Below are 13,208 nucleotides of genomic sequence, written 5' to 3'. Positions count from 1 at the left end.
GACTTTTCATTAGGAAGGTTCTAAGTATCTCATGAATAAATAGATCCATAATTCACTGAGAATATTAAAATTCTTTTGATACTGTAGGTATGGCTTTAAATAATTTATATTTCTAATTTTCTATTTTTAAAAATATAATTCTATAAAAATCACATAATTTGGGGGGAGTTTCCTAGTGGCTTGGTGGGTTATGGATCTGTCATTGTCACTGCTTCGGCTTGGGTTCAGTCCCTGGCCCAGGAAATTTGGCATGCTGCAGGTATGGCCAGAAAATTTATTTTTAAATAAAATAAAATCACATAATTTCTATTCCCTCTAATATATTAGCTTAGGTTCACTTATATGAACTGATATTTTGGAACAATGGATATTTTTATTTTTTTATTTCTATTTATTTTTTAGGGCTATACCTGCAGCACATGAAAGTTCCCAGACTAGGGGTTGAATTGGAGCTGCAGCTGCTGGCCTATACTACAGGCATAGTAATGCCAGATCCGAGCCATGTCTGCAACCTGTACCAGAGCTCACAGCAGTGCCAGATTCTTAACCCACTGAGCAAGGCCAGAGATTAAACCTGCATCCTCATGGATACTAGTTGGGTTCGTTTCTGCAGAGCTATAACAGGAATTCCTGAAAGAATGGGGCTTTATTTATTAGTTCATCTTTGTTAAAATGAAAATTCATAACTTATAGTCTGCTTTTATTTCATAGTGAATTTTACCTAAAGGATGCTAATTCTTTCACTAACAACTTAAAAATGTAATATCTTATTTAAATAGCTATGAATGAATAGAATCTGAATATATTTAAAGTAATTTCATGTTTTTTAAAATTTAGGTTGGATGGACAGTGGCCTGATGGTTTATTGGCTTCAGACAATACTCTTCATTTTGTCCATCCACTGACTTTCAATTATTCTGGTGTTTATGTCTGTAAAGTGACCAATTCCCTTGGTCAAAGAAGCGATCAAAAAGTCATCTATATTTCAGGTAAGTTACTGTCCATTCACAAAATGAGTTACTCAAATTATTCTGTAACAACAATCATAACAATAGCACTATGATCTGGGCAGTAATTTATACTTGTGAAGGTACGTATCAACAGTGTGAGGCTTTCCAAGTGATAATCTAAAAGAGATATAATAAAGTAACCTTACCTGAAATACATATGTAAAGTGGCATTCTTTTACTTAAAACTTATTTATAAACATCTTAAGACCTATGCATAAAGCTGATTTTTCAGTGAATAAATATGAAATATTCTTTTTCTAGGTAGTGTGTACCTCTCTACGTTCTTTTGTATTTACACGAGGAGTAAATGTGAGGGGGTTTTTTTTTGTTTATTTTTGGTAACTACTCTGCACATAAGTGTCTGATAAGTAAAATGGAATATCAGTTTTGACGACCTTCTTATCAAATATCATTGTTATTCAGTATGGGACTATACCATATTGAGTTACTGAAGTGTGAAGTAGGAATGCTACTGAAATTGTTCCAGTGAAATAAAATTTAAGATGTTTTTTATAGCCAGTCCATAGCCACTAAGAACTTAGATTTTTCACATTCCATTTGTTTTACTATGAATATTTTTGTCAGTTTGAGTATAAATTTTGGTATTTACAAAATATAGTTGGAGCTAAAGATACATTTTTTCCTGGATACGACTATAAATGTATTATCATCAGAATGCTTATTTATAAAAATTATATAAATATTTTAAGCATCTCCTTCCTGTCTATAAGAATGTAGCAATCCTCATGTCTAACAAATGGAAATTTAAAGGAAAAAGGAAGAGAACCTTGAGAAATGCAGGTTAGTATGGTAACTAGATAATAGGGTGTTAGGGTTTTTATCTCTGTTCAGTCTAAAACTAAGTAAATTAGAGATTTTAAAGAAATTTTTTATTTAAAGTATACTTTAGTGTTTTAGGTATATAGCAAATTGATTCAGTTACACATGCATATATATCATGTATGTTCTTTTTCAGATTTCTTTTCCATGATTTTAGAGAAATTTTAAGCTTGCTTTAAGATTACATTCTTAGTCCTTCTGTGATTACTTAATCTAAGGAGAGTTATCCATATAATTTTCTCATGGCATCTGCCACAATTTGTAGTTATGTGCTCATTTGTGTACTTACTATCTGAACTCATGTTTAAACAGTTTGTATTTGCTTTATTTAAATTATTGTATACTCAGCACTTAATTCCTGGACCATGATAGGGACACATATTTTTGCATGAATCACACAAGATTAGAGCTGTGTATATCTGTAGTCAGCCCTTTCTGACAGCAGCAGTGCTTTGGTGGAAATCTGTTAGTATATTAGTTTCCCTTTCTTCCCTTAGAGGTTTTTTTAATTTACAAAATAGAAGGAATCTTAAAGCCACAAGAACTGCATATTTAAAATGTAGTTAACCTAAAGACTGCTTACTTTTTATTTTATGTTTTATGAAATTTGGTGTGGGATATTACTTGTAAATCCTAGGCTTAATGTGTTACATACTCATTTAAATATTAAGGCTCAATTTTGGCATTCTTATCTATTGGTGATATGCTAAGTTTGTCTTTGGTATTTTGGGTCCACTTCCTAGTACTCCTGACTTGTGTACCCACTGCCTGTTAGTGATCGTTCACCCCCTATGTTGGAAGTATATATACGCATTTATTTATTTATTTTTTTGTCTTTTTGCTATTTCTTGGGCCACTCCCACGGCATATGGAGATTCCCAGGCTAGGGGTCAGATCAGAGCTGTAGCCTCCAGCCTATGCCAGAGCTAAGGCAACGTGAGATCCGAGCCGCGTCTGCAACCTACACCACAGCTCACGGCAATGCCGGATTGTTAACCCACTGAGCAAGGGCAGGGACCGAACCACAATCTCATGGTTCCTAGTCGGATTCGTTAACCACTGCGCCACTACGGGAACTCCTATATACGCATTTAAAACTTAACATTTAAGACTGAGTTCCTCATCTTTCTTCTGCCCCTTGGCACCAGATTTCTTCCTGCAACAGCCTTCATTTTTCCTTTCAGTTATTGGTAGCTCCATTCTTATATTTTGCTTAGGGCATGAAATCCTTGATACTTACTCTTGATTTTGATTTTTCTCTCATACCCCACCCTATCCATCAAAAATTGATGTGAACTTTCTCATTATGTTATTTACAGAACCTTACCAATTCTCCACTTCTGTTGCCGGTAGCCTGGCCCAAGTCATCATCAACCCTTAGTCCACTGTTAGAATAGCCTTTTAATCTTCCCTCTCTTCAATCTGTCATCAAATGAGCAGTCAGAATAATGCTTTTAAAGGGTATATCAGATCACATCAGTCCTTTCTTCCAAACCTTCCATGAGCTTCCCATTTTGCCCACAACGAAAACCAAATCTTTAGTGATTTTTAAGCTCTGTACATGTTCTAGTCCTAGATTACTTACACACTTAGCTTCAGCCACACTGGTCTCCTTGCTGTTCTTTGAACACAGCAGGCACATTTCCTCTCTTAGAGTCATTGCACTTGGTGTTTCCACTGCCTAGAATGCTCTTCAGATATCCTCATACCCCTTTCCCTCACTTCCTTTGGGTATTTGCTCAAATATCACTTTCAGAGATGTATTTAAAATCGAAGCACCTCTCGTCTCACCCTGTTATTACTTTGTCTTTCTTCTCTGCCTATTTCTTTCTGTGGTACATATTATCATGTGACATACTACGTATTTTATTTCTGTACTTGCCTGTTTTTACCCCCAGTAGAAAATATGTCCTAAGAGGGCAGAATTTTTGTCTGCTTTAGTCAATACTTTATTCTTATCGTCTTTAGCGATGTTTAGCACACAGTAATTGTTTAGAAATTTTTGTTGTGTGAATGAGTACATTTGTTTGAGAAGAACACAATTAGGAAAGAATTAAAAATCCAGAATCTACTTTTATGTGATGTAATTTTTTTTGGTAAGGGGACTAATGTAACACTGATGATAAACTTCACACATTTTTAAATCACCCTCTACTAGGTCTTATGAGAGTGGAAATCAAATTTTGAGTGAATCTGAAAAATTACAATTAATTACCGCTCTGTACTCTAGAAAAAGAGTTATATGAGAGGTTTTCTTCAAGTAATCATCAATAATTAGACTTTACTTTTCTATCCAGAGTCTGTTTTCTTTAATTTTTATTTTTTAAATTGAAGTACGGTTCATTTACCATGTTGTGTTAGTTTCGGGTGTACAGCCAAGTGATTCAGTTACGTGTAAACACACATAGATTCTTTTTCAGATTCTTTTCCCATGTAGTTTATTACAGAATATTGATTATAGTTCCCTGTGCTATACAGTAGGTTTTTGTTGATGATCTATTTTATATATAGTAATGTATATATGTTAATTCCAAAATCCTAATTTATTCCTCCCTCTCACCTTTCCCCTTTGGTAACCTTAGGTTTGTTTTTGAAGTCTGTGAGTCTGCTTCTGTTTTGTAAATATGTTCATTTATGTCATTTTTTTGATTCCGCTTATAAGTGATATATGATATTTGTTTTTATCTGACTTACTTAGTATGATAATCTCTAGACCCATCCATTTTGCTCCAGATGGCATTATTTTGTTCTTTTTTATCCAGAGTCTTTAATATGGTATACTGTACTGAGTCTAGTTAACTCCTCTAAGAGCTTCTTAACAGTCTATCAAGTATATCAGATACAAATTTCCTTCCCCAATGAATATTAAAGCTTACTAGTAGGCTTTTATCATAATAAAAAGCCATAATTTATACAGTAAATGATCAGAAAGTTAATCTTTTTCACTGTGAGCAGCTCTTACTTCTCTGAGAATAGAGAAGCAAGTTTTCTCCTATCACTTAAGTTCCCCTATGCCTAAAAATCAGAGTGTATTCCTGTGCAAATCTTGAATTTCAGGTCATATTGATTTTAGGATCCAGACATATCAGACACACTTAACTTAGCACTTCTTAAACGTTAAAATTTGCAGATCTTGTCTATTTAGATAATTCATATAGTTTAAAAGAAAAAAGAGTGAGTTCATTTAATTTTTAATATAGTAATTATTAGGCTAAAATATACTTTATAGTTACAGAAGTCTTAGCTATTTGTTTGTTTTCCAGTTGGACAGAACTCATTAATTTGCAAAAGAAAGTTAAGAATTTCTTCATTTGGGCGTGGGGAACTGAGAGGCCATTGTCCACTAATTTATTACATTTGTTAAATACCACATTCAGCAAAGAATACATAAAAATAACTGAATACATAAGGAATGCTGTTGGGAAGGATTTATAAATCATGATAAATAAATAGCTGTTAGTGATTACAAAATTGTCCTCCTGCCTCCTTACACACATTGTGATTTTCAGTGTAATTATCTTGGAACAGAGTAAGAATTAGAAAACGTGAATAAATGTCTCATATGCATGGTCATATGTCCATTGCTTAAGATACAAAATATAAAGTTTAACAATAGTCCTCCTCTCATGGAATCATTAATAGTGCAGCTATGCTGTTTTTAACAGTAGTTGGGTAGGGGATCATAGGTTAAATTTCTAGAACTGCTGACAAAATACACAACATACAATTCTTAAGTAGTTTTTTTTAATCACTCAAAAGAGTCGTTAGGTTTTTTGAAAGCTGTATTTGTTAAGTCTCAGACAGTAGACATCCATCTGTGTTCACATAAAGAACACTGCAACTAGAAATAGGAAATGTCAGTGATTTTTTTTTTCCAGAATAAGTCTTAAACATGTACAGTTCTGTGTCTTATATTTGGTGAAAGCTCAGGTGTGTATGTACTGTTCTGAGAAAAATACCATTTAATTAAGAGCTATCAGAACTTTAAAAATTTGAACAAAAATTTGTGAGTTTTAAATCATTAATTAGGTGATTTGTGCTTTTGTGTAACATGCTGGTGCTTGTTTATTATAATACTTTTTTCTTTGTGAATCATTGTAAAGATGACATTTAGTACTTAAAACTTAACTTGTCCTCCTCTTCAAAAAATACATGAGTTTTCATATAAATGATTAATTTTTAGTCTCTTTCTTTAATATCCTGGTTCTGTGAGGTTGAATTACATGAAGCTTTACTACTTTTATGGTAGAAATGATCCTGCAGTTCCACTATTTTTAAGGTTGAATTTGTTCAGCTAGTGAATATGTTCTCACAAATTAAAACTCTTCTTTGACTCACGTAACATATAATATGATAACTGATATTCACTTCAGAGTACTTGAGTGGATTGCCTGTTATATTGGTTTAAACTCTTAGGGAATGAGTTATAATATACTTGTTACATTTTATACTGTACTTGCTAAATTTTTACCACATTCTGTATATATGGCATTCCGTGATGAAACCTGTTTCAGTAAGTATTTTCTTTAGCTTGTAATTTTAGAATAACTTACCCCATGTAGATTTAGTATTTTTCTAACAATCATTTTTAAAAAGCTCTGCAGTACCACTCATTTAAAAAATAATTCTAGGAAATTATCATTTGGGTCATTTATTTTTTTATCAGTGAAGAATTTCAGGGTTTTTAAACTCATCCTTTCTTCAAACTCTACAATTTTGTATAACATGGCCTATAAATACCACTTAATTGATAATTAACCAGTCTTTAATTTTTACTATATATGTTTAGTTGCTTTTTAATATTAATGGCTATTTACTCTGTTATCTAATAGTAATACACAGGATCATTTTCATCTAATATATGCGTATCATTAGAATGTTCTCTCTAAAATATTAGCTATTCTTTTTGAGACTCCATTCTAAAGCAGTGTGACATTGAATCTTGCAGATATGGTTGAAAATTCCTCAATTTCCTAAATGTTCAGATATCTTACCCATGGAGTATAGACATGCTGATGACATTTTTATAACATGTTTTTACTCTGTCCGTTATTGTCATTTGATAATAGCCCATCTGGCTAACACAGTTAAAATATATACTTTTTATTTAAGTCACTAAATAATGGTATAAACTACATATGTGCTTCCTAAAAATTAGCGAGTTTTTTTTACTTAAGGAAAATATTTTTGAGAGAATTATTAAACCAACAGCTTATACTGTGGCCACTTAACAAGAATCTATAGTTTTTCATTCTTTTAAGGATAAGTTTAGTTCTTACAAAAATAAATTATATTAGGTAAAGATGGATATTAAGAAAATGTACTTCAATTTTTTCATTCTTTTATTTTACTTCTTTGTGCTACTGGCTGAGAAAATGTACATTTAAATGATTTGATTTGATTTTTTTGGTAATGATAATTCTTAAGCCAGCTGTATATAGGACAGTTAAATAATATTCTTCATTAAAAAAAAAAAGTATTCCTCGGAGTACAATATCATGTTTAAACTTGAAATAGTAGAATAATTTAAGACTTACACCATGCATAATTTTTCATTCCCTTTACGTTGACTGGTAACTGACTGTGTGTCAGTTGTTATTTTTTTTTTAAATATTAAGTACCACACTACCTTCTAATCGTAAATTAAGAATGAAAAACTATTGTTACTAGGAGTATATTTTCATTAACTGTGCTGTCTTTTCAACTTGCTGCTGAATCAGCCTGCATTGACATTCTTTGCCTTTCTGTGTCTTGTCTATCTTTACTGTTTCCATTAGATCCTCCTACTACTACCACCCTTCAGCCTACAGTTCAGTGGCATCCCTCAACTGCTGACTTCGAGGATCTAGCAACAGAACCAAAAAAATTGCCCTTCCCATTGTCAACTTTGGCAACAATTAAGGATGACACAATTGGCACAATCATTGCTAGTGTAGTGGGTGGGGCTCTCTTCGTAGTACTTGTAAGTGTTCTGGCTGGAATATTCTGCTATAGGAGAAGACGGACGTTTCGTGGAGACTACTTTGCCAAGAACTACATTCCACCATCAGATATGCAAAAAGAATCACAAATAGATGTTCTTCAACAAGATGAGCTTGATTCTTACCCAGACAGTGTAAAAAAAGAAAACAAAAATCCAGTGAACAATCTAATACGGAAAGACTATTTAGAGGAGCCTGAAAAAACACAGTGGAACAATGTAGAAAATCTCAGTAGGTTTGAAAGACCAATGGATTATTACGAAGATCTAAAAATGGGAATGAAGTTCGTCAGTGATGAACATTATGATGAAAATGAAGATGACTTAGTTTCACATGTAGATGGTTCCGTAATTTCCAGGAGGGAGTGGTATGTTTAGCAACCACTAAATGTGACTTAACTATGTACAGTGTTTAATTCATACTAGTTAATCATTTTCAGATTGTTCATACTTTTTCTTGAGGAAGAATAAGCTTTTTCAACTTGATTTTCAAGCTTACTTTTTATATTCTGATTTGACAGATGGAAATGTAAAATCTGGGTTCATTGTATCTGAGCTGCTTTACAATTTTTTTTTCAATGCTGTACTACTGTCTCAAGATTTAAATTTTAATGCAGAGTACTTTATTGGTCTGAGGCACACAGGTAAGAGGAAATGTCAACATTTAAATGTATGACTTTTTTGGTAAAAAAATTAAAAAAAAAAAGGAAACTATCCTTGGCATTGCGTATTAAATGTTTACCTAAAACTGTAATCTCAAGTATAATGTTTGTTAAACATATACCTCTCAAAATTTATCACCACTAAATGATACTACATCAAAATTGACTATAAAACTAATTCAAGAAATGTTTATATATATTTTTAGTATTTAAAAAAATCCAGCCTGATGAAACACCTTTTCTTTTCAAGCATTATTTTCTAAGTTTCTATACAAATGGAATCTTTACCTCTGCATTTTAATGAGCCTTGCCATATTACTGTAGAGTGGCTTTTCAAAGATATATCTTTGCACTAAAAACTGTGGTAGATAAACTCAGCGAACATGATGTGTGGAAGAGCATAATTAGCTGATCAAATTTTGTCCAAAATATATACAAGAGTAATAAAAACACTCCTTTTAAACATGATAATTATTACAATTTTTTCATCTCTGGAAGACAGTGCTTATATCGTCATGTGAATATGGTTTTTGGTACCTTAAATAGTAGTTTTGTTTTAACGCTTTATGTCCTAAATACAAGAATAATAAAGATGGTACGTAATTAAATATAGTGCAGAGAGAGCATTTCAGAATATGGAAAACTGTGGGTAAACAAGCATTGGAGTACCACTTTTAGAAATGAGACAAATGTTTCAGCCAAGAATCTGTTACAAAGAATTTTGTAGACCATCTTCTTTCAGACATTTATTATTGATGTTATTCAAATGGGTGAATATATAGAAAAAATAGAATAAACTTGGAAATTCGAGATTTATCAAGAAAAATCTGAATTATAGACGAGATCACTAACCCTTGCTGGTGGATATTGGCAAACCATCCTCTTTTCTTTTCTAAATGTATGTATGTGTTTTAAGATTTTTGTTTTTCCAATTAAAACTGGAAACACGAGGTTTTTTGTTTTGTTTTTGTTTTTTACATAATTAAGTATAATCTTTCCAAAACTCATGTGTATCTTTTGAAAAAGAAATTTTATCTAAGTGTTCAAATATGGATCTTTGTGAGGTAATTAAATTGCTTCTCTGATGCAGTCCTATACAGTTGTAATAATGGCAACTATTTTGAAGCCCAAAGAATATATTTTCCTCTTTTGATGATTCATTTGAAAAAAGGAGTGTAGAATTGCCTTAGGTGTTTTTCCAGGGAGTTGAAATAGAAGTTAGTAGGAGAATCATAATTTAAATATATTATTTTGTTAATAAAAAGAAAAAGTAGGTACTTTTTCCACCCTCCCAACCATCCCCTTCCCAATCCTAGTCAAATCTTAAAAAATGTTTTTATAAGGCAAGGTTATATGTTCATAGAATTTTGCAAGTAATAAAGGCTTTGTTCATTTAAAGCCTTCCTTTATTTTAACTAGCAGGTATTTTGTGGAAGCTAGAAACCTGTTTATTTCTCTCCCTAAATACTTGGTATCTAACACTAAAATATTGGTTAAGGATACAGTTAAGATCACTAGAATCTTATTAAAAATACTTGGTTTAAATATAACTAGCCACAGATAGACAAGTATTAGGACTCTTTGGTCCACACTTTGGAAGAAAGACTTTCTTGATAATACCCTATAACTGAAGTGACTTTATTTTTTTATTTAAGTATCAGCAATGATATTGTCATCAGAAAGATGAGTCTAAAATTTTTTGCCATTGAAGATGTAAATTTGTGGCTTTTTTGACTAAAACTTCATCTTTAGAACAGTGGTTTGAAGTACTATGTGAATCTGAGAAGAATAATCCCATTTAGAATATTGTACAAATATCAACTTGAATCTAATCTGATGGAAATTAGCAATGTATTTTGAGAACTATTTCTAAAATATTAATATCTACTTAGTGATTATGAACTTTTTAAATTATGTCCATTGTGTGGTTAGGGTTTTTTGTTCGTTTGTTTTGGGGGGGTTGGTTTTTGGGGTTTTTTTTTTGCAGTAGAGGGTGATACAGAAAACTACAAGTGAGTGTTTGATATATACTGTATCCTTAATCTAAATCATTTGACAAGCTAAAAGACTTCAGAATTTTAAGAATCTGATACTAGTGCTTAAGACTTTCTGAAGCATTGCACTGTTGTTTATTAGAAGTTAATATGTTTACTGTACATAGAGACATGTTTGTAAACATAGTCATATTAATAAACATTTTTGTTAAATTAAATTTTGAATATCAGTAATATGCACAGCTAATTGATGGGTATATATGAACTCCTACTCTCTTGGAAAAGATGGAATAGTTTTATTTTGGCCATGTTTATATTTATTTCCTTGTATTTGATTTTTTTCATTTTTGCATTCACTTTAGAGTTTTCTTTCACACTGGTTAAAATAATTCAGTAATACAATGGAGATGAATGCAACACTATTTTTCCCTTTTTGCCATTTTTATTAAAATACATTGAAACTTTAATGGACTAGGGATTAGCTTTAAAAGTGATAATTGAGAAATACTTTATAGTTGAAAGAGTTAGTATTTTACCATGTGCCTGAAAGGTTTCTATTTGATAAGTCTAACATTAAAGAAACCAAAAAAAAAAAAAAAAGAAAGAAACCATTAAGGTTTTTCAGTAGTAGGTATTGATTCTGATAGCCATATATAGGAAAGTTTTATAATGGTAACCTTGGCTGAATGTTTAATGTAAGGGACCGTAAGAAGTACAATGTATAAGTGCAGAAATTGAGAGAAATGTGGCAATTTTATATGCAAAAACATCCAATTTGAGATTGATTTTGCTTTTGGTAAATATTGCTAAAGCAAAATATGTGAACAAGGAGTTGTTAATGTGTGAAAGTAAGCGATGTAAAATGTAACAAAGGAAGAAATGGTGCCCATATTGAATTTTTAATTCTAACAGGGGAATGATTTACAGATTGAATTGTTTTTCCTGTTTACTTGTTAATGTATCGTCTATAAAAAGCTCCTGTCTCAAATTTTTGGTATATTGGGATTGATTTTAATTTGTACTAGTGATTTTTTTTTTAAACCAAGTTACTTATCAGGTGGTAGCCCCAATAGCCGTGCAACATATCTTTAAATAAAAGTTTAAAAAAATCTTTAGAAGCATATTTCTGTAACAAGCCTATGGCTCTGGATTACTTTCATCTTCATTAATGTATTTGCTTGAGTGAGAACGAATGAATATTTGTGTGTGTGTGTGTGTGTGTGTGTGTGTGTAAGCTGATTTCCTTTAATTGATGATGTTTTGTGGAATTTGAAACCTATTTTAGTTCTCTTCCCAGACAAGACTATATCAGGTTAAGGATATAGTTAAAAAAAGTTTGAGGAAGCATCAAAGTTGTCTTGTCAACTATTATAGATCTACTTTTAATTAATCATTTATTCCTATCTCATATATATATATGAGATATATATATATATGTTTATATATATATATATATGAGATATATATATATCAATACATTCTCCTTGGTTGTGAATTAATCTCTCTAACTCTAGCAGTTAAATTTTAAATGTTTTGTTTTGACTTTGGCTTAAGTCAAAGTTTTGTATGTTTGGAATTCATGTTTGGAATTGACACATTTCAAAGGTACCTTTAAAGTTGGCATTTAGTGTTTTTAACTTATTGCTTGTGACCTGCTTTGACTAGAAGTGACATTGTTTCTTACTGTTTTTAATTACTTTCTCTGTGTTTCTTATTTCTGACATTTAATATTATGATACATTTATTTCCAAAACTTTATTTTAGAGCAAGCAGCATTTTTTTTTCAAACAACATACAATTTTAATAGATTGTTTGGTTTTATTCTTGTTAAACCAATAAAAATTCATGCATGAAATAATCTTTGGAATAGCATACACAGTATAATAACTCTTATGTGTTCTTTCAATTGCTTTCTGTTTATGTATTTGTTTTCTTCTGTATATTCCAGTAAGTTGCACATTTTTTAGAAAGTATGTATTTTCTTTAAGTTGACTAGTGATAGGTTTCCATCAAGAGCTTGAAATCAAACATTGCTTACAAAGATTTTGCTGTATATAACCTTAGGGGTCATTTCTTTTCTTGAACTTTGATGATAGTTATTTTATCATGTTCATTTCAACTTAAAAGATGAAACTTGATTCAGTTTTGGGATGTTTTCATTTTACCTGCCTTTTAGTTAATAGTTGCTTTTCTGGCTGGATGCTATGGAAGAAGCTTAGTGAAACTGAGTTTAGTAGAATAATTTTAAGTAATTCTTAAAGCCTGAGAGTAATTCAAGCCCTCTTTTCTTACTGCACAATACTTTTATGTAGATATAATGCCTAATTTCACAGTCTCGGCTGTAAGAAATATCTTAGGGAAAATCTAGTCTAAGAGGCACAGTTTGATCTAAGAGGCAGAGGTAACACGGTCTAGAGGCTTTGACCTTCTCGTTTTTAAAAAAGTTTATTATTAAAAAAGTATAGTAAAAGTGGGATAGACTAATGAAATGAATGTTCATATACCTGTTTCAGTTATTATCAGCTCATGGCCGGTCTTGTCTCACTTAAACTCTTGTCTACATAATTGCTCCTGGCATCTGTAAATACATCACTATGTAACTCTAAAAGATAACATCTAGAAGAAGTAACCACAGATTCACTACTACACCAAAAAGGAATTCCCTAATATCAAGTATCCAGTTAGGGTTCTAATTTCCATCATATATTTTTTGCAGTTTTAG

General features: G+C 31.4%; 1 protein-coding gene across 2 annotated transcripts in view; it reads left to right on the top strand.

The window, feature by feature from the left end:
* Nucleotides 1-13,208, top strand: part of NECTIN3 (nectin cell adhesion molecule 3) — a 121,503-nt gene that overhangs the window by 59,543 nt on the left and 48,752 nt on the right. Inside the window, exons 5-6 of one of the 2 annotated variants that reach the window (XM_047792871.1) lie at nucleotides 838-989; nucleotides 7,628-10,711. In XM_047792871.1, coding sequence (XP_047648827.1) covers nucleotides 838-989; nucleotides 7,628-8,208 — 733 coding nt within the window. In that variant the 3' untranslated portion in view covers nucleotides 8,209-10,711. Of the gene's footprint in view, nucleotides 1-837; nucleotides 990-7,627; nucleotides 10,712-13,208 lie in introns of those variants that run through there. The other variant, XM_047792882.1, reaches the window with a different exon arrangement.

Source organism: Phacochoerus africanus, chromosome 1 (assembly GCF_016906955.1).
Source record: "Phacochoerus africanus isolate WHEZ1 chromosome 1, ROS_Pafr_v1, whole genome shotgun sequence".
NCBI lineage: Eukaryota > Metazoa > Chordata > Mammalia > Artiodactyla > Suidae > Phacochoerus > Phacochoerus africanus.
The sequence above is the reverse complement of the archived record's forward strand: the minus strand, read 5'-3'. Positions and strand labels throughout refer to the sequence as shown.